Source organism: Mytilus californianus, unplaced genomic scaffold (assembly GCF_021869535.1).
Source record: "Mytilus californianus isolate M0D057914Y unplaced genomic scaffold, xbMytCali1.0.p SCAF_5, whole genome shotgun sequence".
NCBI classification, from domain to species: domain Eukaryota; kingdom Metazoa; phylum Mollusca; class Bivalvia; order Mytilida; family Mytilidae; genus Mytilus; species Mytilus californianus.
The window spans coordinates 24,129,165-24,156,010 of record NW_026262701.1 but is presented as its reverse complement, the minus strand read 5'-3'; the positions used below and the strand labels follow the sequence as shown (position 1 = coordinate 24,156,010).

Below are 26,846 nucleotides of genomic sequence, written 5' to 3'. Positions count from 1 at the left end.
ATTTATATCTATATTTATGTTGACATCGCTTATATGGTCATCGGACGACTTTGGAGGTCAACTCGATAGTTAATTAGATGGCGTCTAGACTACAATACACACGAAACTTAGCTACATATTATCGAGCCCATGTCCTGTAAATTGTTTATTTTAGACTTTTAATAGTTTGAATAATTGTTTTACATTGTTATAAATCAAATATGAGAATTTGAGTCAAATCGGTGAACATGAATTTGACAGCTAGTGCCCCTTTAAACGTTCAACTATTGGCAAAAAAAAAAGAAAGGACAATTTCAATCAGTTTAAAATTGGTAATAATGAAAATAAATGAATGCACATTAACAGAAGTTAGATGTATTAAAAATATGTCACTAATTTTTATCATTATTTTTTCAGATTTTAAAGACTTATTTGTGTCAGTCAAATCATAAAGTCATCATTATCCACTCTAACTAGAAGAGACAATATTTGTTACTGGTATCTTAATGATGTGTCAGGTGACAAAATCTTTGAAGACTAAACTTTTCAGAATCAACATAAACTTGTATGAGAATTTGTGATAACTACAAACATTGAAACTGATTTTTGTGTGTGTTTAGATGTTGAGATGCTATGAATGTAAATGTATAAGCATGAATTAAATCACAATTATTAATGATATATATTGTTTTACCATGTTGATACATAGCTGTTAATTGTGTGAAATTATATTTCATTTGTAATATATCAATTTACCTGTCACTTGGTTGATTGGCCAGTAGATAATTGTCTCATCTGAGATTAACAATATGAGGATTACCGTCAACAAATTACATTCAATTTTGGCAAACATTTCAATATAGACTGTTTTCTATTCTGTGCAACTGGGCAACTTGAATCTTTGATTTATGTTTTGGATCAAATTAAATTTTAGTCTATTTCTGTCGGAGAACCTGACACAATAAAGGTTAATGAAATATATAAAATGATCTATAGTTGCAAATAGTTCAACTGCTTTTAAGATGGTATGGGTGTCTTCTTCCATCTTAAAATGGGACTATACTTTAATTAAGTCAGCAAATTCTGATGCAGGAATGCAACTTAGAAACAATGATTTTCATTTGAAGGAAAGAATATATTTGGCCTTGATTACATTATTTTTAAAAAGTTTTGCTTGATTTCAATTTTCTATAAATTTGCATGTTATAAGGGGAGGTAACTCAGAAAATGTATAATTTAGAAAGTAATCTTCTGGAAAGTTTTCTATTTTATTTTATGTTATTGTAAAAAAAATGTATGATGACCACGTTTTGTCTTTTTATATTCTGAAAGCATTTTATAAGAGACATATTACTGACATTGGATTAGATATACTAGTAGTAACCATGGACTTTTTAAACTAGTAATTTTATTCCGCCCAGACAAACTAGGACAAAATTCTCTTACTCATAAGATAGCATGATGACCTCATTTTTAGTCTTCTTGATCAAAGGGACTTAGTGTACTTCTTTCATAACATGTCATTTTGTAATTGGATTTTAAAACCTTATTTCTAGATTGGTCCACTTTGATGTTCTTATGGTTCAAAACTAAACTTTGTTTGATTTGAAAAAAAAATGAATTTTCAGGTTCCTATTCTTAGTGGCATTTTATTACCTTTAATTAGATTTCATACAGCATTAGCACTAATAGAACAGGAAAAACAACCTTGTTTAAAACCCACATCTAAACCCATACTGATTTTCAATGCATAAAGGAAAGAAAAGTATTGGGAAAATTCAGCTTATAATAACAAGATAATAATTTTTTATAAGCAAATTTTCTGTCTTGTCTTCTGAGGGAGTTGTGAACCCTACTCTTCTTGTTTAAAATTTTTATGTCCCCTGCTATAGGGGAGGGAGCATTTAGTTTTACCCTTGTCCGTCTGTACATCCCAAAGTTGGTTTCCATTCTCTAACTTTAGTTTGTCGAAACCAAATGTAATGAAACTTAAACACAATGCTAATTCTGCAAAGCACAGATCAAGTTTGAATTTTGGTACATGTAGCATCCCCTTAACCGTTCTAGAGTTATGCCCCTTTTCAAATGAAAAAATTGCTGAATTTTTCATTTCCATTTTCTTACTTTAGTTTGTCTCAACCAAATGTAAAGAAACTTATATGTAATGCTCATTACCACAAAATACAGATCAAGGTTGATTTGGATGGTGTTACTTTTACCAATCTAAAGTTATGTGCCTTTACTAATGGAAAAACTGCTGAATTTTTCATTTCCTTTCTCTTACTTATGTTTCCTCAACAAAATGTTATTAAAACTTGTACAAAATGCTAATTACCTCAAAACATTGATTAAGTTATGATTTTGGTGGTGTCACTTTAACTGTTCTAAAGTTACGCCCCATTACAAAAGAAAAAAATGCTGAATTTTTCATTTCCATTTTCTTACTTAAGTTAGCTTAAACCAAATGTTATGAAAGTTTGATTTTTGGGGGTGTCACGTTTATTTTTCTAGAGTTATGCCCCTTTACAAATGGAAAAATTACTGAATTTATCGTGTCTGTTCTCTAACATTAGTTTTCCACAACAAAATTTTCAGAAATACACAATACTTATTACCACAAAACTTAGATTACATATAAATTTTCATAAACTTTCACCATTCTTCAGTTGTGTCCCTTTATAACTTAATATGATATGCAAGTGGCGGCATCATCTGTGTCCTATGGACACATTCCCCATTTATTTTATCCTTTAATATATCCTTCTGTGAGAGGAGTAAAAAAATGTTTTTATTTGTGTAACTTTATCATTATAGAAAATTTTATGTGAATGAAAATAATATTGTGCATATATTAGTATATATTCATTTATACTGCACCTAGTTGTGTTTATTTCCTAAATATAGTAACACAGTCATATTTTGTGCAATGTCAATTTCATCATGGAACACTTTTTCCACAATCAGGGGTTCAATAAGGGATCCAAATAAGTTTGAAATTTGTGTTACATTTAAATAGCTATCAATGTATTTATTTAAGTTGCAGTATAAAAACATTATTATGTCAATTTAAAAAAAATATAAACTTTTTTGTATTCGGCACAAAACTGGGAAAGGGCTTGGTTAAACCTCTCCCTTACCCAGTTTCTGAGCCTCATACAAAAAAGTTTATATTTTTCTGACATTGACCTCATATTGTATATATACATATGTAAACATACCAACTAGTGAAAACATTGTACTAAGAGTTATATATCATTAGATATGAATGTAAAGGAATAGATGTTGATGTTTCTTTTTTATTTACATGAAAATAAATACATTTTCTCTAAATGTTCTATTCATAAATTTGTATTCATATTGCATGGTGACAATAAAAATATTACTTTATACTTTTATTTCTCTACAATAAGTGCTTTTTTATGCCCCGCCGTAACAGAGGGGTATTAAGTTTAACCCTTGTCCGTCTGTACGTACGTACATCCCAAAGTTGGTTTCCGTTCTCTAACTTTATTTTGCCTCAACCAAATGTTATGAAACTTATACACAATGCTTATTACCACTAAATACAGATCAAGTTTGAATTTTGGTGGAGTCACTTTCACCATTCTAGAGTTATGCCCCTTTACAAATGGAAAAATTGCTACATTTTTCGTTTCCCTTCTCTAATTTTAGTTTGCCTCAACCACATGTTACAAAACTTATACACAATGCTTATTAGCGGAGGCATCATCTGTGGACACATTCCACATTTATTTTTTGTAGCTCTACCTTCATCAGGAATGCTTAAAGTTGAATACATGAAAATCAAAAAGTGACATATCCTATTATTTTTTTAAATACTTTTTTGCAACCCTCTAAAAAAGTGGTTGAATATAATGCAATGAAAAGCTTAGAATTAATACAGCTTTATGATTACGTTCTTTTACAGCCATACCATGACTATTAAAGATAGACTACAAGAGGCATACCGTGCAGGAAAGTTTTGTAATGTTAAATTGGTCTGTGAAGATGACAATGCCATAAGTTGCCATTCTGTTATTTTGCAGACATCAAGTAATTATTTTGAGGAAAAATTGTCGGAGAAATGGAGTGCTTCCAATATTAATCATGATCAGATAGTAGTCAACTGCAACAATTTTCAGATAGGTACCATGAAAATGGTCATTGATTTTCTATATGACATTCCTATAGATATAACCTACACCAATGTAACTGATATTCTTCATGCATCAACATTCTTCTTGATTGACGACTTATTAGCAGCTTGCCAGTCATTTTTGGAAAAGTCAGTTTGTGATGCCAATGTTTTTAATATTCTGATGATTTCAGATCAGTTTAATTTAAATACTGTTAAGGACATGTGTTTTAACTATATAGATGCTAAATTTGTTAACCTTGGTGCCAACTTTGTAGAGGACTTTTATGCACTTCCTATACAACTTATGATCAAGGTTGTCAGCAGAGACTCTTTGATTGTAAGCGAGGAATTTCTTTTTGATTTGATATCGGTGTTCTGTAGTAACAATGATGCACCTGACATTTGGGATTTATTTGCACCCCATATCAGATTCTGCTTAATGAGCATTTCTTTTTTTGCCAGTAGATGTGTGTTCGACCACATTCTTCCAACATATATGTGTAATAAAATATTTCAGTACATCAGTAGCACTGAGGACATTTCTTTCACTGAAGATGATAAATACAAAAAGATTTGTTCACCTAGATTATACAAAGCCAACAATGATATCGTGGTCAACAGATTTATGGTATGTAATACCAATACACTATTGCTGTGCGATAATATAGATGGAGAACGACTATCCTTTACAGTAGACACAACATGTAATTTGCGGTCTGTAGGTGTTTACGGCAAGGCACATATATCCTTCTCTGCCAGACTTAAGCTCTTTAAAACCACTTCGAATGAAATAATTGGTAAAATAGATCGTCGTATTGAGTGCCAGAGCAATGTTGTTGTTTTAATGTTTAGAGCTCCGCTATTGTTGTTAGCTGGAACATGCTATACATTGCAACTATTTTTGGAAGGTGGAGAATGTGTACAAGGTAGTGTTGGAGCAGAAATTAGACAATGTAGTAATGTGGATGGGGATCAGAATCAAATTACATTCAAGGAACCTGTTAGTGGTAATACAACTGTGAATGGTGGTCAGTTTCCTATACTTGTATTGTCTAAGCCTTAGATTTTCAAAATTCAATTAAACAAAATTCATAAACACCATCGACTGGTCCATACGGATTAACCTCAAAGCACACAAAAAGTCCAAAATTACACTGGAATAACCATGAAACATATCCTTTATAGTGAAAAAAGAAGGGTTTTTTTATTTGTTTTCCCATGATATAGCTACTTGCCATAAATCTTTAATAAAACAGTTTTCCGTAGCTATATTATGGTAGAACAAATAATTTGAAAAATGATATGTGTTTATAGTATTCTTTGATTTTTAGGGTACCGGTAAATTCATATAGAAACCCATTGTCAACTTCTTTGGTATTAACAAAGTCCATTTGCAATTTCTATCATAATTAATGATAAAAATCGTCAGAATATTTTTCCTGTTTTCTCTACAGTTTTTGAAAAGTGAATGTTTTAATTTTCAAAAAATGGTTGTGTTATCAGTTTAAGGTAGAATAGCGGGTCTCGATGTCAATTGTTATGATTTGTAATAATTTTCTAAAATATAGTCTATACCATGCTTTCTAAAAATATGGTAAACAGCATACTAGTTGATCAAAGAACTATTCAAAAGCAAAAAAAATAGTTCCTTTTGTCTCACATGATTTTTTTATTTTAGTTATGGAAAACAACATAACAATTTGATTTTAAGTTAAATTATGAGACGTTGGCTCTTAATATTTGCTTTCAAGGGAATCGTTCTCTTGCTACACACCGAAATAGTTAATTTTACCACACTATACTTTATAAGAGTTGTTGGAGTTGTCTCCCCTTGTAAAGTAAATTTTTGTTGCTTTTTTTTCAAAAAAAAATAATAATTATAATGAGACCCAACCCAAAATGTTCATCTTTTTGATGAAATGTATTACTAATGAAATCCATTCCATTTCCAAAATTTGAATAGGTTATTTAAACTGTAGATCTATTATTATTTTCTATATTAAAATACAATAAGACGAAAGACATCTCATCTACCTTAAGCACATTTAAAAAAAAATATGAAAAGTTCACAGTTGTTTAACCATTAACAGCTGCATTAAATGGCCATTTAAAACAGAAACAAATACTTCTCGGATATGCATACAAGGAGATGTTGTTTATAAAATTACTTTGTATATAAAGTAGCTACTGAACAGTGCTCTGCCAATAACAATATTTTTGAGTATGTATGTATATAGACTGATAAACTGGAAGAGACAGGGTTTTTTCCCGCATTACTCATATTGTATAAAGTAACCTGTTATATTTTAAGCTTAACTTGCATTGTATAAAATTTGCTTTCAGATTTTAAGCTTTAATTCTCGCTAGACTTGCAGTATTAAACATATTGTATTATATGTCTCTGTTGCAGAGTATCAAGTACCCTTTTAGATTTTAAGCTCTGATTCCCATTTAACTTTTACTGTATAATATTATAGTATCTTCCTAGATTTTAAATTTATACATTCATATAAATTTGAAAATTTTATTCCCCATATTGATACTGTATAAAATTAAGGTGTACACTTAGATTTTAAATTTATTAGTTTAAATTAGTCTTAAAATTGTGTGAAGCGTCTCCATAATTTGAATGATATCCATGCAATACAAGAAAAAGAAGACTTCATATGCAAAACTCTGATGTCAATTTAAAGATGTAGACTACTAGTGTTCCTGTAAAAAAGCTTTGTGTTAAAAAGTTATAATAAGAAAACAAAAGAAATAACTTCAAATAAGGCATACATGAAAAAGTGTTGGTTTTCCTAGCTAGTTTAGTATATGTTATAGGTATAGACTATAGAACCACTAGTTCAGGTCCAGTTGGAAAGAAAATACAAGAAAGTAGTACTGGTACATATTTCAAACAAAATAGTTCCTACATATAGCTGTATCTTTTTCAATAGGTGAAATATTTGGGAAGTTTTGCTGTCAAATTAAATCTAGGGGACTTTGGATTATAGTAAAATCCTTGTTGAGGGTTTGTTTTAAATAATAAAGAAGCATATGAAATTTTAATAGGAGGGCACAATTGCCCTGTTCTTCAGATCAGAAGAATTTGTTTTTGTACTATCAAACTTCAGGGAAACAGTACACTCTATCATGCAATTAAAGGTATGTTGAATTTTTCAGCACAAGTCAGGATATAAAGGTATAGTTTTGACCTGAAATAACTGCCACTTTATTTGACCTTTAGACAAAGTAGCCATATATGCTTGAAATTACAGAATTAAACATTAAGAAATTGGGCTATGAATTAGTGGTTTTAAACTTAAAATGTGAATTTCTCTAATTGTAACACAATCGTTTTTCAGGTTGTATATGATACTATTTAACATTTCTGCAGTGATAGTAGCTTTGTATATGTCATTTTTTGTTGATACACCTATACATAATGGTCAGTTATTATGTAAGTAATAGCTTGATAACAATCATACCAATGAAAATGCTTTCGATTCACATGTTGTTGTTTTTTTTCTTTTTGACATTCTTGATATGGTTTCCATATTTATGTTTTCAATTGGAATACTCTTGTTTAGATATAAGAAGATGTGGTATGAGTGCTAATGAGACAACTCTCCATCCAAGTCACAATTTATAAAAGTAAACCATTATAGGTCAAAGTACGGTCTTCAACACGTAGCAAACTAGGCTCACACCGCACAGCAAGCTCTTGTATTTATAGTTGTCTTAAATTGTACGTTTTCCTTACCAGGAAAGTATGCATGTCTTTATGTTGAGTTATACAGTATTTTGTATAAGCTATAAAAACCCAGTTTCTCCCAGTCTCTTTGCCAGATTTATATGTTAATACAAATAAGGAGGATGTGGTATCATTGCCAACTAGACACCTACCGGTATCCATTAGAGCTCAAATGAGTGGATGTAAGCTTGTATAGTCCCCATGCTATAAAGTAAGTCAGCTGTAAAAGGACTCAACATGAATAAGAGAGCATATGCTGAAATCTCTTGCTTCTTTACTCACCTTTGATAGTCCTTAATATAAAGCTTTACTACAATTATCACATAAACTTAACATGATCCAAGAAAATGAGGTCAAGGTAATAGAAATCAAACTAGAAATACATGTACACCTTACAATCATTCAATACACTAAATATAGATTACATATTGCTTAGCTTCAAAGAAACAGACTTAACCTGAAAATGAGGTCAAGGTCAGATGAACAATGCCAGGCAGACATGTACATCTTACAATCCTTGCATTCAACTAATATAGTTGACCAATTGCTAATAGTGTAACAGACCAAAACACAAAAACTTTACTATTACCACTGAATCATGAAAATGAGGTCAAGGTCAAATATAACCTGGGAGACTTGACATGTACATCATGAAATATTTCCATACACCAAATATAGTTGACCTATTACATTTAGTATTAGAAGAAAAAAGACCAAAACTCAAAAACTTAACTTTGACAACTGACCCATGAAAAAGAGGTCAAGATCAGATGACACCTGACAGTTGGACATGTACACCTAACAATCCTTCCATACATCAAATATACTAGACATATTGCTTATAGTATCTGAGATATGGATTTCACCACCAAAACTTAACCTTGTTCACTGATCCATATAATGAGGTCGAGGTCAAGTGAAAACTGTCAGACGAGCATGATGACCTTGCAAAGTATGCAAACATCAAATATTCTGGACCATGAAAATGAGGTCAAGGACATTTGACATGTGACAGATGGAAACTTTGTAACATAAGGCATTTATATACACAGAATGAAGCATGCAAGTCTTCCACCTTTTAAAATAGAAAGGTTTTAAGAAGTTAGTTAAGCCACCACCAAATCACTATCCCTGTACCGCCTAGGCTGGACAAAAATGTGAAAAAATTCTAACAAAGAATCTAACTGCCTAAATTATAACAAAACAATCTACAAAAAACAAAATGACAGAATCAACAACTGAATTTGGAACAGCTTAGAGTTTTTTGGCTGCTGGATCTCAATTATTGTCACTTGTGTCTATTTTGGGTAGCTCACCAAATTTTAACAAACCATTTTCTTCAGTAATTACTTGTAACATGGCAGCTGATTTACATACTTTCCATTGGTTGATATAGTTCTAGTATATATTCCAGTTGATACTAAATTTCAAATATATTTCCATTGTTACTTAAGTAATTGATTTTGCACCAAGAAACAATAATGGCTGCAAAGATGGACGGGGCTTGTCTACAATTATATTTACCATGCCCCTGCAAAATTATACGGATGGATACAAAAAATTAAGGTATTGACAGATATCCAAACGTAATGACAAGGCAGATTTTCAGAAAAATTAATGTTTTTCAAATCTTTTAAACATATTCCATACCAAATCCCAAACAGAGATAATAACAAGCTATATTGTGCAGACAAACTTTTGGAGTCTGAACACACACTTATACTGATTATCTAATAGTTGCAGAAGTTGCACAAGAAGCAGGTATCCTTATCAAGCATATGATATAACAAATGCAAGAAAATCATTCATGTTTTATTACTGTTAGTGTGGTATTTCTGGGTAATTTAAAGATAAAGTGTACAAGTGTTAAATTGAAAAAAGGGAATTAACCCTGTGAAGCTACTTTCAGATATAAAGTTGTTCAAATACAAAGTGTGATTTATTGTAAAACACATTAAATCATTTGAAGTTTTATTTTGTCCATTTATAAAATTTAAAAGCAGAACTGTACATCATTGTGTATATTTGTTGTATACAATTTGTAATGTTGTAAACATTATCATTTTCACAAAGTGTACAAATTATCAGTGTTTTATGAGCTGCTTATACAAGCACAAAGTCTTTTGTTTCACATATTTCTGTCTATTTCCATGACAACATGATACAGTATTAAAAAAAAAACATAAGAACACAAGATATTTATTATGGATAAGATTTGTGTATAAGACAAAAATAATGTTATTTTTTGGCTGATCATCACATAAACTTGGCCATAAATCTATTGATAACTCTTTGTTCAAAGAGCCTGAATTGCACACCTAGTCATCAATGATTATCTTTGCTTTTTGTTTAGGTCATATTAGCTTTGGTTTCAGAGATATAAGCCAAAATCTACATTTTACCCCTATGTTCTATTTTTAGTCATGGCTGCCAACTTGGTTGGTTGGCCGGGTCATCGGACACGTTTTTTAAACTAGATACCCCAATGATGATTGTGGCCAAATTTGGTTAAACTTGGCCTAAAAATTTTAGAGGAAAAGATTTTTGTAAAGGTTAACGGATGATGGACGCCGGACAATGACAAACGCCAAGTGATGAGAAAAGCTCACTTGGCCCATTGGGCCAGGTGAGCTAAAAATGTACAAATCATATATAAAAAGCAATAGAAAAGTATGTGTGGTTTCAGTAAAAAAAAATTAAGGGTAGGTAGTTAGTAATTTTATTTCAATTTTAAGTTGTTTTTTTTTTACATTATGTGTATAGGAGCAACATTCTGACTATATCTGTGCTGAACTAATGACAAAAAATTTTCTTTTGGGTAGGCTTTATTGTTCAGACTAAAAAGTACGGAAGGTAGGGTAACTGTAACCACACATATATTTGTATTTGGCCTAACTCTTATAAAAGATATATTTTTGTCATTCACTTATTTGAGGATTACATCTTTATCAAGCCTGCAGCGAGACCTAGTGATCCTACATTTTTCCAAATTTTTTGAGCCTGCCACAAACATCAAAAGTAGGTGAGACACTTGGTTCCACTGAACCCTTATGAATTTTCACTGTTTACAGTTTCTCTTAATCTAAAAAAATACTCAGACAATTGAAAACTAAGAAATTTATTATATAAACCCAACAACGGGTTGTCAAATTGGTCTTTAAATTTCATGAACAGATAAATTTTGAACAGCATTTTACCCAGTGATCTATTTTTAGCCATGGCTTCCATGTTTTTTGATGAAACAGAAAATAAAACACAAACTATATTCTAGATACTCAAGGATCATTTAACTTAAGTTTGGTTCTTGTTGGTTGAGGAAGATGGAAGCAAAGTAATGGCAAAAGCTTTTAGGTAATTGTGACCTCATTTTATAGCGTTAAAATACCAAAACCATCAGTTTGATAAAACCAAAACCATCAGTTTGATAAAACCAAAATATCAATGAAAATTACATATGCAAAAAAGTGTTCAACAATTTGTAACTATCAGGGTTTTTTTGTAATAGAAACAACCTTACTTATTGACAACCATGTCAGTTTTTATATGGAATGAAACCATTATAGATGTTTTTTTTCAAAAAAGATCTGACAATTATGAACATTATTACATCAAAACTTTTACACTTCCAAGTACATGTATAAATCAATAAAAAAATTATTCTTGCAATATTTTACAATGTTTTCTTTAATTTAAATACACATTAGTCTGCTTTCATTTACTGGTCCTGTTCCTTAAAGGTCTCCATAACTGAAATATACCTCATCATAACAGGTAAAGGTAGTTTCAGGATTGTCACACTGCAAAAGTAAATACATGAACTTAAAAGCCAAAAAAGAAATCATAAAATATTATTTCAAGATGCTTATCTGTCATTGAAGTTTGCCTTTTACACAAATGAAGTGTACATTTTCTTTTATACTGGATGCAATTAGTGACTACATATTTAATATAGACATTGTATTGTCTATTGCAATTGTGTGATATAAACAAAATCAATGTACTGACTATGCCTATAATGGGTCCTCTATTGGAAATAAAATCTATCTTATCTTATTTCATCTTATAGACATCTACATATCAGGTTAAAAATTACAGCCAATTTCACTGAATGTGTAGCTAAAGTTAATATCTTTGGTTATGGTCAGACAATCACATTTCCACCACAAGCTAGCTGAACCAGGAAGTCATTATTAGGTAAGGTAAACTGCCCTCCTTTAAGAATAGACTAGTCCAACAGATAACCAATCTATCTGTCTGTAGGAAAAAGCTACTCAGAAAGGAGGGTAGTATACCTTACCTTATAATGACTTCACAGTTCAGCTAGCAAGCAAGCTAACCGAAGATATTACCTTTAGCTACACACTCAGTGAAATTGGCTGTAATTTTTAACCTGATATGTAGATGTCTATAAGATAAAATAAGATAAGATAGATTTTAGAAAGAAAAAAAGAAAATCTTTTTCAGTTTCAGTTGATGTTGCCTTGAGTCAGAATTTATAAATCAGTGACTGTGATTGTCAATAAAAATCAATTTTGTATTATTTTTGTACCTCTATCACAATGCTGATTTTCCCATTTGCATTTTTTTATTTATTATGGCAGTTAGCTTCCAACCGGCAAGGTTTTGACAAAGGAAACTTTTTATTCCTATTTGTATGTGCTAGAAATTGAATAAATGCGACAGTAATGGAACATATTCTGTCTGTTTTGGTTGTACAGAAAATAATGTATCAAGTTTTCATGTTTGCTTATCGTAAACTTACAATTGGAGAGATCATTAACTTTGTTGGGACGGAGCGTAAAAATACATCTCTGTCCATCACTGTTGATATTGGAAAAGCGTGGCAACAGTCCACCTCCTTGCATGATTGTAAACATTTTAGGATGAACTTAGCTGGCAACATTTCATAAGGAATTGTTGCCACTATCCAATTGTAAAGACCCTGTAATATATAAATATATAATCAACATTATCATTTGTTAAAACATAACAAGAATGAACAGTAAGAAATGCTAATTTAATATAAAGAAGAAGTGGTTTGAGTGCAAATCAGCATACTTAACACCCATACTTCAAAGTATACACAAAAAAGGTTGTTGGTGCTCAACAAATTTGAATAGTGTATACACATCACAACTCATCATTGTCAAGGTAGTGACCAAGTATAAAAATCTTTCTCTTCGCAATTCATTAGGCAGGTATCATTAGATATCAATGTATCATGACAGTACTATTAAGTAATACTAGGTGTCTAAAGGCATTATCATTCTCTCTGTCACAGTTTGGAGTACATTGGAAAACAATATACACTGCATAACTTTGAGCTTAACTACTGTAAACTTAACTTATTAACCATACATATGTTAGACAGAAAATGAAGTTATTTTATAATTCAAATTTATGAAAGTTATTCTATTGGAAAGTCAGTTTATTCTGATTAAAATACTTGCCTTAATTGTGGTGGAACTGTCAAAATATCTTGAATAAATTGAATCCTTATTCAGGACCATAAATTCTTTTGAAATCAATCCAGGTTTCCCTGGGACAAAATCCTTTGCCATCTGGAAATAAAAATTAATTAAAAGGCTTTAAGCATAAATAAAATAATGCTGGGTATAGAATGAAACCACATTTTTTGTTTGTAATATTAAAGAAGAAGGAAACCCACAAACATGTGTCATAGAGAGAGCAACCCCAACAAGTTGTGGACAACAATCCAAGTCCACAAATGGATCTACAACTAAGATGAAAATTATACACATAGTTTAGGCAAAGTAGAGTTAGACAAAGAAAACCAATTTTTGGAATATACATATAGACAGAAGTAAAACTTAGAGGGAACTGCTCACTGATAATACCCTCACCCACTTCGCTAAACAGGAAGTTGTTGAGTGATGGATGTGCAAATGCATCACATGGTACAACTGACTTTATACATAAAACTTGAAACCAAATTCCAGAAATCCTTGTGATGTAGTACTTGTGAAAAATATCAAGAAATTTTTCAACTTGGCTACAAATGTGTAAAGTTATGTAAGTGTTCAGTAAACAGGAAATGGTTTATAGATGAATCTGGAAAGCATCACATGGCATAACTGACTTACATATAGGATCTGAAAACGCATCACACATCATAGCAGAAACATATCAACTCTGAAACCAAATTTCAGAAATCCTTGTAATATAGTTCCTGAGAAAGATGCGACAAAAAATATTCATGGTACTACAGACGGACTGACGGATGGATGGACTGACAGTGAGACAGAGAGAAGTAATGAAGTATAACCCCACTTTGACAAAAAATATTCATGGGTGGATAGATGGACTGACAGAGGTAAAGCAGTATACTCCCACTTTTTTAAAGTGTGGGTGGGCACTTTTTGAGGAAGCACATGTCATCATAAATGTTACATTTCATTTTGAAAAGAAGGTTAATTTAAGAATGACATACAATTGCTGTTAACCAATTAAACTACTGGATTTTTGTGAAACATAATCTAATGTATTTATTCAGTCATGAACTTATGACAGTAATTAAAGAATATAAGCTAAATGTAAATTTAAGTATACTTGCATCATGTCTCAATTTCTTCTTCTCTTCCAAGGTCAGCAGGTTACAACCTGTAAAAGATTATAGTTGTGTTAACCAACTAAACGGACTTCAAAGAAGTATTTTTCTATTGTGTTTTTTTTTATGCCATTTGTTTCCAAAATTATAAATTTAAATATAAAATAATGACATCTTCTTTCACTAAAAAAATTGTTAACATACTTTGTTGTGTCACTAATTGTATGAATATGATATTTTACTTAATATTTTTGAAACTGTTTTTTTGAAAGACAAGCAGGTAACCATTAAAGTTTTGTATTTAATTGAAAATTGAACTTAAGGATGTTCGCTTGTCATGTTTAGGAATTTTTGTCAAATTTTCGGAATCATCTGATTATATCCATTTGAATGCCTTAAAAAATTTTGAGCATTGACCCCCATTTTCTTTTAAAATAAATCTTTTACATGTATAATTATAAGCCATCTATAAAAGTCTTATAAAATCTTTTGATATTTTTTAATAGGTTTTGAGAACTTAAAACTTGTCAATGATAAAGCTATGAAAAATCAAGAGAGAACATTTTCCCGCCAAATTTTCAATGGCTATTATTTCAGAACAAGCACATTGACCTATATTTATTTTTGGCTCTTTTGGTTCCTTTATTAATACCCTATCAATATATACTAGTGTTATGAAAAGCTTGATATTTTGAAACTGAGAAGCAAACATCCTTCAACAAGGTGAACCAACACCTGAAGTGGTAATTGTGTGGTTGGTTAAAAGTGGGTGGATACCAAAAGGTATCCACAGTTGTCTTTCACAAGATAAGTAAAATGAAAAGATAATAAAGACAACAACACACATCAATTACCACATGGTAAAAGTTTATTCTGGTCGACATGTTTCGCCAACAAGCATGGCTTCTTCAGGACAATATTACATATGAAATTTAACAGTGAAGTTCAAATTTGGCGGTTTATGTGTTGAATTGAAAATTGTAAGAAATCATTAAAAAAACAATAATGTCTTCGTAGTACACAGATGCCCCACTCACACTATCATTTTCTATGTTCAGTGGACTATGAAATTGTGTCAAAACTCTAATTTGGCATTGCAATTTGAATGATCATATCAAAAGGAACATGCATCATAAATTTCAAGTTGATGGAGCTTCAACTTCATCAAAAACTGCCTTGACCAAGAACGTTATCCTGAAGTGGGACAGACAGACAAATGAACGGACAGACCATACACACAATGCCCAGAAGTCATGCATAAAAATACACAGTTTATTAATTTATTTTATATTAATTCTATAATAGCAAGTGCAAAATTTCAACAATAAGGAAAATTTGTCTGTAAAGTTTTAGAGATCAGGGTTGAAAACTGTGTAGGAGTTGAATTCATGTTGGTGCAACCAGCCATTTACTATACCTGTTTCAACCCTTTTCATCTTTTTCACAATGTTCATTGTTGGCAACTATTAAAACAATAAAAATGCAAATATCACACAGTTTTAATATCAAATTATTAAATAATGAACAAAAATTAACTGTATCCATTGATGAAATTTGAAGAAGGAAATTTGAAGAATTATATAACATACACTTATTGACTGGCTATGAGTTCGAGGGCAATGGCAAGTTTATCATTCCCCAAGACATTAACTTTTTCCCAACTTAATGGAAATAAATTTACTGCTGTCTGAAGAGCCATTTAATAAGTGCAGACATCTGAATGATTGTAGTGTATGACAACATTGGGCCAGGTGAGCTAAAAATGTACAAATCATATATAAAAAGCAATAGAAAAGTATGTGTGGTTTCAGTAAAAAAAAATTAAGGGTAAGAAAGGTCAATTATCAGGACAATTTAAACACACAATTTTAGAGGAAACAAGTTCCATTTCAGGGAAGAGACATACCGTTACACTATATATCAGAAATAATCTATGTTAAACCAGCTTAGCCATTATAAGAAAGGTTTTTGGCCCCTATTTGGCATTTAGTTTCTAAATGGTTGAAATCATAACCCCCACAATCTACCCCAACCTACTGTGTGTGGTACAGAACCTTTTGATATGATTTCAGAGAGATCCATCGACTAATACTTAATTGTCCAGAAACCAGAAAAAAAAAAACTTGTTTTTCCCCATTTTGCCCCTAAATCCTGAACTTTAGGGCCATAACCCCAAATGTTCACTTTGTGGTTTGGAACTTTGTGGTACAATTTGACAGAGATCCAGACACTTACACACAAGTTACTGGCGGGAAACAAGAAAAACGTTAATTCGAAACAGTTGGGACCATAACCCTTATAGTTAAATTTCATATACATCTATTCACTTATACGTAAGTGATTTCAGACAATTAATCTCAGATTTAATGACAATGAATATCTTATTAAACATATGAATACAAACATGCATAGGTAAAAGATTTATGATTTTATTACACTAAAGAAAATCCACGGATTTAAAATGTCAATAAAAAAGCAAATCAGAGGCCTTTTAATTGTTCTACATATTATAGGCTTGTGATGAATCTATAAAATAGCATGCATATTACTTATATTACTGATATCTTACCGAAGCTTCACTAGTGTCCTCTTCGCTGTCACTTATATCTATTCTCAAGGAATCCTCCTGAAAGAGATAATCCCTCTTGAACTATAAAAAACTATGCACTTGACAATTTAAAAATGATAAGGTTTTATATTTTGTTATTATTTATTTACTACATGACAAAATTGATGAAATGAATGCATTAAAATCTATTACAAGAATAACAATCTGTCATAATAAAATGTAAAATTGTTTTTGGTATTCAAAATTTCAGATATAGTTTAATATATATTACTGTACCCCTTATGAAATAAAGGATAGAGATAACATAAATGGAAATGGAATTTGTCAAACAGTTCGAAACTTTTAATTCTTCCATATTTTTTAAAGTTAGAAAACATGATAAACAAATTGTGTAAAATTGTATTTAAAGGGCAATAACTCCTTTAGGGGTCAATTGACAATTTTGTCCACGTAACATTATTAATCAATCTTACTTTGATGAAAATTTTTGTTGTTTGCTTATCTGTAATAATATTCAAGTTAATAACCCAAAACTTAAATTTCCTTAAAATTACCAATTTACTGGCAGCAACCCAACAATCTAAAAATTCCAGGGCTGATAGAACTTAACCTCCTGAACATGTTTACCCGATTTCAGATTTGCTCTTCATGCTTTAGTTTTTGAGATATAAGCCAATAACGGCATTTTACCCCCGATGTTCTATTGTTAGCCATGTCGGCCATGTTTTTTTACGAAACAGAAAATAAAACACATACTATATTCTAGATTCCATAAGGATCATTCAGCGGAACTTTGGTTGGAATTGGTATAGCTGTAGTTTCAGAGAAGAAGTTGATTGAAATAGTTTACACCAAATTGAAGACGACATCGGACACCCAGTGATGGCTAAAGCTCACATTTCATTCAGAACACTGAGCTTATAAGAGGCTGGCAGAAAAAAAAAGAATATTTTTTTTGTGTCATGCCATTTACATGATGTTTAACAATATGCACCTAAACATACCTGAATATATGGAGAATCCTCAAATTTTCTGTCAGGCCTTTTACCAGTACTCATTTTCTCCCCTCCAAAGCCTACTTGATCAGCTATTTTAGGAACTGGTTTCCTGTCCTGAGGAGAACCATGACCACTCATTTGTGATGGAATCTGTAAAGATTAAAGTTATCCTTTATTTCTATTACTGCTAGTCACACCTGTATATAAACATTGATATTAAATTTGTATAGTTCGCACAGGTACATTGTCCTCAATTGTATCCTTTCTCATCATGAAATATCAGGAAAAAAAACCTTTTTATTATTATTAGGAAATGTCTAATGAAACTCCAGTAATTTCAAATCCTGTGTGGTTGTTTGCGGTATTTTCATGGAAAAACCTGTTTTCTATCTTCATGTAGAAGTTAAAACTGCTTGAAATAATTCTAGAACACTTCACTTCACTTCACTGGTGTTAAAATAAATTAAAATCCAAAAGACAATTTAGAAACTTGTATATGTTAATGAGCAAACTGGAAGTTTGAATAACCACGTATGAAAAAATAAATACAGTAATAGTGTACGGAAAATATATACTAAATAGATACCACTAGAATACAACTTTGAAAGTAAACTAGAGGCTCCAAGGAGCCTGTGTCACTCACATGATAATTTTATTTACAATTGATGTTTAAGAGATTAAAGTCAAAAACTGCATTTTCCCATATGTTATAATTTTAGCCATGTTGGTTTGCAGGCATGGTCAGGCTGTTTATAGTTTATCTATATCTATAATAATATTCAAGATAATAACCAAAAACTGCAACATTTACTTAAAATTACCAATTCAGGGGCAGCAACCCAACAAGGGGTTGTCTGATTTGTCTGAATATTTCAGGGCATATAGATCATGACCTGTTGAACAATATTAAACCATGTCAGATTTGTCCTTTAATAACGCCTTGGTTTCAGAGATATAAGCCGAAATCTACATTTTACCTATATTTTCTATTTTTAGCCATTGTGGCAATCTTATAATTAGTTGGTTGGCCAGGTCATTGGATACATTTATTGAACTAAATTTCACAATGATGATTGTGGCCAAGTTTGGTTAAATTTGGCCCAGTAGTTTCATAAAAATAGTGCCCACTACAATATCAATACCAAACATGGCAGAAAGTGAACAAACCACCTTTTACCCCCCCCCCCCCCCCCCCCACCCCCCCCCTCTCTTTTTCTTGCTTATCCCACTCTATAGTCCGCCCTCCTGTCTGCATTATGCCCATATGTTCTTTTTTAAGCTACAGTGGCCATATATGTACCCAAGGAATGGTCAATGCAAAGTTGGATTGAATTTTTTAGCTCAATACTTTCAGATGAGAAGATTTTTGTAAAACTGAACAGAAAATGAGTGATGAGGAAAGCACACTTTTGGGTCATGGGAAGAACATCTCAGATACTGTTTATTAATTCAAGTTATTAGCAAGAAATGCTCATTTTAAGACATAAACATACTATCAATTAGGAATTACATTTGTTTTCTTTTGCTAAAAGTCATATACTGATATCAAATTATTTTATACCTTGGCTGTCTGTACATTACTTATAGCTGTGTTAATATCCCCAGACTGCTTTGGCTGCAGAGTTGTTGTTTTGTACTGATCTCTTTTTGTTTCTATCATCTGCTCTGTTTCTATTTCTAAAATACAGACACCATAATTGTAAGTCTCCTAATTTGCAAGAATTATTGCAGTCACTAAATTTTGAAGGTTTTTTAGAATAATTTTTGAAAAAAACAGGTTATACAAAATCATTTTGACTAAGGATTAACTCGTAATATGAATAAAGTTTTACCATTTAAAGTGATTTCTGATGCATGGAACTGTATGTTTTATCTTATTAATCTTATAAACACCGAAATTAGGAATGTTATAAAAATTTTTTAATATGACTTCAACAATATTCAGATGAATATAGACAAACCCTGAAAAAACTAGATATCATTGAGATGGGAGCCATCTCTGTGGGCCCCGCTGTGAATAATGTGTGGTAAAAAATTTGTATCTTTATCATTGGACATGGGGTTGTCAAATGAAACCAAAGTTTTTGACCTTGACCTTTGACCTAGGAAGTTGTACATAAATTATGACACACCCTCTGGTGTTTGTTTATATACATATCAAGTATAAACTTTGAAATCATAACAGTTCTCTAGATATAGAGCGGACACGAATTGTTACAGACGGATGGATGGACGGACAGACAGACGGACAGACTGATCACTATAGGGCGGCAATCGGCGGGGCCCTAATAATGAGAATGTATGTCAACTGTGTTTTGAAACCATTGACCCATTTACGAGATCTAGAATAAATACCATGTGATGGTGATGTTGGTTCATTGTTCAATTCTTGGGTTTGTTGTGAAGAAGGTGATGTACTTGGTTGTTCACTGTGTGATTTTGTAGTAGGCTTGACAGTTGGTTGTATTTCACTTTGCTTTGTTGCCCCTTCTGTTAAATAAACAATTGAAATATACATGTCATCAATGTTAGTAAATAAACCTACTGCAATCTTTATTCCAAGATTTATCTCAAGAACTCTTCCTTTTTATCTGGTTTAAACAAAAACAATTTACAAAACATATGAAAAGCAGGCTTCTCATATAAAAATTATAATTTTTTTGTTTGCAAGACTGTCCAGAATTTATCCCTTTATGTAAAATTTGTTTATTTGTTAAAGTTTTAACAAAGATAACCATCAACAAAGGGGAATACATCTGGAATGACTGGCCTAACACTTTTTAACAATTAGATCATCAGAATAATCAATATTAAAAATGTTCAGTTGAAATGAAATTGTGATGTGTGTATAAAAAATCTGATTGAACTTCTTTCTTTCTTTTGGTATGATGTTTGGGGACATTCCAACATTGATAACTTGTGAATCCATGTCCTGTGAGACTGTTAGAAAACTTTATAAAATATTGTAGGACTGTAACAAAATTCTTATTACGGTTTCATTTAACGTAACATTGATCTAGTGTGGTTATACCTGGTCTTTGTTTCTTTGGCTCATCAACAGGTATTCTAGGTGGTATATCACTTTCATCAACTAGCTTTCCTTGATGCGTCTGCTGTAGTAAATCTTGTATTGTCTGTAAATATCAGGGAAAAACATATTGTAAAAAACCAAAATAAACATGAAATGTAAAGGAATATTACTTGCCTGTATGTAGTTAACTGCCAAAACCATATCAAAATCAATTTGCCACTTGGCTATATGAGTACAATGTAAAAGTGTTTGTCAAATCATATGAAACTTCAAATTAAAAAAAAATATGCATTATCTATACTATTAAATGAGAAGACCTCATTTTGTGTGTTGCTTCTCTTTCTTCCACAATAAATTAATCATCATGCCTCTGTGTCCTTTAGGTAGAATGCATAGTCGCATGTATCATCCTTGCTTATGATTATTCAGTTTTGGTTATTTTGGGAGGAAAATGGAAAAAAAAGGCGTCCGGATATTGTTTCCTTCATCAGACTGACCTTTGACATGTTTGAGAAAAGGACTTCCTTTTAGGACTATTCTAAAATTACATAAATTTTTTTACAAGTACTTGGGGACAGATGAATAATTTTTCACGTTTTTCTGTATACTATGATCATACATATACATGTACTACAAATAAAGTGCATTTGCTATATATTATCAATTCTAATAGTTTACTATCTATGGCGGTCACTGATATATTATATAGAGAGTCTCTATATAATCATAGATAAGCTATTATATATGTATATGATAAAATATATCACTGACCGTTTCATGATAGTATTTATAGTATATGTATGTTCATAGTATACAGAAAAAACAGAAAACCCCAAAAAAAAAATCGATCTTTGGAAAAAAGGGGGAGGGCAAAAAAAAAATTGTCCTGTCCCCAAGTACCTATGACTTTTGATACCTTTCCTGAAATTGACCAGTTATAAATTATTTTATAAAAAATTATCCTGCAAAAATTTACATATGCTCTAAAATATAAATGCCCGCGATTTTGCGGGTGTGTTCTAGTGTTTTTTATTACTAAATGGCTAGCAATTATTATAAAACTTATGTACATATACCTTTTTCTCAAGAAAATTCTCTAATTTGTCAAAATTTAGAAGGTTTACTTTGTTTAATTGCTTGCTTCCAGCAAACTATTCTAAGACATGTTTTGCGTATGCAGTTACCTCAGCAGGACTTTATGTAAAAAATCCTGTGATCGCAATACACAAGTGTGAATGGAAAATGAAACGTAAACATCGCTCCGTCATCAAGATAAACCAGATCTTATTGTACCTGTTATACACGTGCTTACCTGAATATCCGTGCTTCTTTGTTGATTGTTTACAAATAGGTGTCAATCGTTAAACTTCGGCTTCAAAACACGACCATTAATTAGCTGCCATATTTTTACAACAACACTTATACATTGAAATATTTTTGACGATTTTACGAAATGTATGTGAAAAAAATGATAAAATCATGCACAGAAGACAAGTTCATGATATATGTATGCATTGGTTCAAGAATTGGATTTTTTTTACCGGTCACTCGTTTCATATGACTTTAAACCAGAAGTTGTTAAGTGATGAATTTGAACCTGTAGCACACAGATTAACTCGCTCATATGAACCTTGATTCCCAGATTGGAGAAAGCCTTGATAGTTAGTTCCTGCGAAAAATGTGATGACATTTAATAAGACACACTGACTGATGAACAAAAATGCAGCAGACAGATAGATAAGGGTATAACAGTATTTCAATACCTGTGTAATGGTTTTTTCTTTATATTTAGTTTTTTCTACAAAAATAACCCAAAATAAGAAGCAATACCAGTTCAGTAAATGTCAATATATTTCATAAGACAATTCATGAAGATAAAAAGAAGGTCTTGTCAGTCATTTCATCTAAAAATACATAATGTACCTTAAGGGCTCTACCATATCTTTTCTGTTTAGAGGTATCACCTGCTGACTTAGCACTCTGAACTCCTGCCTCATACATTGACAATCTTTCAACCAAAATTAAAACTTTATCTTCTTTGCCTCCACCTGCCTGACTAGTAAGTTGGAGTGTAGTATCTTCATCTGATGATAAACCTTCATATTCAGCCTGGTAAATTATAAGAGATATAACAAGAATGGGTCCATAGTACGATGCCCCTCTTGCATCATCATTTTCTATGTTCAGTCGACCGTGAAAATTGGTTCAAAACTCTAATTTTGCATTAAAATGTGTGCAAAGTTTCAAGATGATTGGACTTAAACTTCATCAAAAACTACCTTGACCAAAAACTTTAACCTGAAGCAGGACATACAGATGAATGGATAGACCCACAGACCAAAAAAGTAATGCCCCTAGTACGGTAGTATAGTCCCTGGACTCACCTAGGGGCATTATGTATTTTGTTCCCTTTCAAAGATTGAGTAATATTCTGGTGTAAAATTTTAGTCAACCTATCAGAAAACAAGAAGTTTAAATTTAATAAAATGCTCCGCTGGGGCGCAGCTTGATATGACCGCAGAGGTCGAAACCCTGAACAGTTGGGGCAAGTATGGACACAACATTCAAGCTTGATACAGCACTGAATTTGGATTGTAATTAAATATTTGACACAGCATAGGTTTCTGACACAGAATGAAAGTGGTCTAAGAACTTAAAAATTTTTTATTTACCTATTCAAACCATATCATTATTATTTGCTTTTATATATAAATCAGAAATAACCAATTTAAAATGGAAACTTTTAAAGAAAAAAAATGAAAAAAAAATCTCCCCCCCCAATTTTTTGAACCCTCTTATGATTCATCACCCCCAAACTCAATCCCAGCTTTCCCTTTGTGGTATGGTACCTTGCAGTACAATTTCAGAGAGATCCATTCACTTGAACACAAGTTATTGTCTGGAAACTAGAAAAATGCTTGTTTTTTGGCCCCTTTCTAGCCCCAAATTCCTGAGCGTTTAGGGCAATTACCCCAAAACTTAATCCAAGCTTTCCCTTTGTGATATGGAACCTTACAGTACAATTTCATAAAGATCCATACACTTACACACAAGTTATTGTCCTGAAACTAGAAAAAATGCTTGTTTTTTTGCCCTTTTATGGCCCCTAATTACTAAAATTTTGAAGGAATTACCCCCAAAATCAATCCCAGCCTTTCCTTTGTGGTATGGTACCTTGCAGTACAATTTCAGAGAGATCCATACACTTGAACACAAGTTATTGTCTGGAAACTAGAAAAATGCTTATTTTTTGCCCCTTTTTGGCCCCAAATTCCTAAACGTTTAGGGCAAATACCCCCAAAGTCAATTCCAGCTTTCCCTTTGTGATATGGAACCTTGTAGTACAATTTCATAAAGATCCATACACTTACACGCAAGTTATTGTCAAGAAACTAGAAAAATGCTTGTTTTTTGCCCCTTTTTGGCCCCTAATTCCTAAAATTTGGAGGCAATTACCCCCAAAATCAATCCCAGCATTCCCTTTGTGATATAGAACCTTGTGGTACAATGTCAGAGGGATCCATACACTTACACACAAGTTATTGTCTGGAAGTTACAAAAATGCTTATTTTTGGCCCCTTTTTGGCCCCTAATTCCTTAACTGTTGGTACAATAACCCCCAAAATCAATCCCCACCTTCCTTTTGTGGTATTGAACCTTATGGTAAAATTTCATTGAGATCCATTCACTTAAACTAAAGTTAGAGTGCGAAAACTAATGTGTCTTCGGACGAGGACGACAACGCCAACGTAATACCAATATTCGACCACAAAAATTTGTTTGCGGTCGTATAAAAAATACAAGTACTTTTATTTCAACCTTTGCTAAATCAAGACCAAATATTTAATTGTTTCCTCCCGAAAATGCTAAGAAAATAAGAACTCGCATTCTGATATCTGACAGATATAAATGTGTGCAGTTTTTGTACAACTTGCAATAATTAATCTCGCATTTTTGTCCATTCTACAAAAATCGCAATAATAAATGCACGCAATAATTTCTGAATTTACAGTAGTGGTTATATGAGCAATATGCATGTCTCTTATAATCCTACAATAAGAATGCACACGCAGAAATGTCCTGCTTTCTCAACTAACCATTGATATTATGTTAATAGTTCTAAATATAAACTGTACTACAACTATCACATAAACTTAACCTAATCAAATAAAATGAGGTCAAAGGTCAGATAAAACTGGAAAACATGTACACCTTACAATCATTCCTTACACCAAATATTCTTTAAATTACATATAGTTGTCCTTTTGCATATCTAAGATTAAACTTAACAATGAAAACTTAACATTAATCAATGAACCATGAAAATGAGGTCAAGGTCAGATGAATCCTGCCAGGCAGACATGTATACCTTACAATCATTCCAAATATAGTTGACCTATTGCTAAAAGTATATGAAACAAAAATGTGTCCATAGTACACGGATGCCCCACTTGCATTATCATTTTCAATGTTCAGTGGACTGTGGAAATGGGGAAAAAACTATTATTTGGCATTAAAATTAGAAAGATCATATCATAGTGAACATGTGTACTAAGTTTTAAGTTGATTGGACTTCAATTTCATCAAAAACTGCCTTGACCAAAAACTTTAACCTGAAGCGGGACAGACCGACGAATGAACAGACGAATGGACGCGCAGACCAGAAAACATAATGCCCCTCTACTATTGTAGGTGGGGCATAAAAATAATCAAAGCGCGAAAGCGCTGTAAAGGCAGTTAATTACAGGTTGTGTGTATTTTTAGTCCAATTATATCATTATCTTGCATAGTACATTGTACATTGTACTTATCAGAGGTGGCTTTCAGTATTTAAGATTTAGAGTTCTCTAATGATATTGAACAAGTTTTATGAATGTCATATTCTGAGCACTATATGAAGGCGATTGTTCTCATTTGTTTATGAACTAGTGCATTATGTCCAGTTTGTACCTTTTTTATCTATGTTTATAGTCAAATACTGTTAAAAATAGTTTGGCATTTTCTTTTTAGTAATAAGTAAATGTTATCAACTGTATTTTATTCGACTTTGCAAATGTGGTTTGTTACTGGTAAGTACAATGTATGGGTGATAGTTGTTTCATTGGCAATCATGACACATCTCCTTATTTATATAATGATCTATATTCAACGACCTCAGGTACAAAAAATGTATGTAACTAAACTATGATGGGAAAACTTTGACTTCTTTCTTTTATATAAACTTTTGATTTGGTACCATAAAACTATGTAGAATAAATGTACATTGCAACATGTCAACTCTTTCAATGACAATACTTTTTTTAGAAACTATAACTCCAAGCAAAATTATATTTCCAAGTATAAAGTAATTTATGAATGAAACAAGAGTGCACACGCTGAAATGTCTCGCCTTCTTTACTAATCATTGATATTATGTTGATAGTCCTAAATATAAAGCTTTATTACAACTGTCACATAAACTTAACATTAACCAAGTAAACTAAACATTGACCAATGAACCAAGAAAATGAGGTCAAGGTCAGATGAACCATGCTAGGCAGGCATGTACAGCTAACAATTCTTCCATACAACAAATATAGTTGACCTATTGCTTATAGTTTAAGAAAAACAGACCAAAACACAAAAACTTAAAACTGAGCAATGAACCTTGAAAATGAGGTCAAGGTAAAAAAAAACCTGCGTGACTGACAAATAGATCATAAAATATTTCCATACACCAAATATAGTTGAACTATTGCATATAGTATTAGAAAAAAAGACCAAAACTCAAAAACTTAACTTTGACCACTGAACCATGGAAATGAGGTCAAGGTCAGATGACACC

General features: G+C 31.7%; 3 protein-coding genes across 10 annotated transcripts in view; 2 read left to right on the top strand and 1 right to left on the bottom strand.

Annotated features, from left to right (window-relative positions):
* The window catches only part of LOC127700805 (uncharacterized), a 29,337-nt gene extending 25,971 nt beyond the window's left edge, over window positions 1–3,366 (top strand). The window contains exon 14 of the mRNA XM_052204474.1: window positions 397–3,366. The gene's annotated coding sequence lies outside the window, so the exon portion shown is untranslated. The remainder of the gene's footprint in view (window positions 1–396) is intronic.
* LOC127700812 (Golgi-associated RAB2B interactor protein 3-like) overlaps window positions 1–26,846 on the top strand; it is a 144,713-nt gene that overhangs the window by 74,148 nt on the left and 43,719 nt on the right. The window lies entirely within an intron of this gene.
* Window positions 9,815–26,846, bottom strand: part of LOC127700803 (coiled-coil and C2 domain-containing protein 1-like) — a 37,410-nt gene continuing 20,378 nt past the window's right edge. For 4 of the 7 annotated variants that reach the window (XM_052204467.1, XM_052204469.1, XM_052204468.1 and 1 more), the window contains 11 exons: window positions 22,946–23,131; window positions 21,023–21,125; window positions 20,347–20,481; window positions 19,553–19,668; window positions 17,998–18,141; window positions 16,994–17,050; window positions 15,842–15,887; window positions 14,431–14,477; window positions 13,307–13,417; window positions 12,619–12,798; window positions 9,815–11,653 (listed from right to left, as the gene is read on the bottom strand). In XM_052204467.1, the coding sequence (XP_052060427.1) occupies window positions 11,588–11,653; window positions 12,619–12,798; window positions 13,307–13,417; window positions 14,431–14,477; window positions 15,842–15,887; window positions 16,994–17,050; window positions 17,998–18,141; window positions 19,553–19,668; window positions 20,347–20,481; window positions 21,023–21,125; window positions 22,946–23,131 (1,191 nt within the window). In that variant the 3' untranslated portion in view covers window positions 9,815–11,587. Of the gene's footprint in view, window positions 11,654–12,618; window positions 12,799–13,306; window positions 13,418–14,430; window positions 14,478–15,841; window positions 15,888–16,993; window positions 17,051–17,997; window positions 18,142–19,552; window positions 19,669–20,346; window positions 20,482–21,022; window positions 21,126–22,945; window positions 23,132–26,846 lie in introns of those variants that run through there. The other 3 variants (XM_052204472.1, XM_052204471.1, XM_052204473.1) reach the window with 3 other exon arrangements.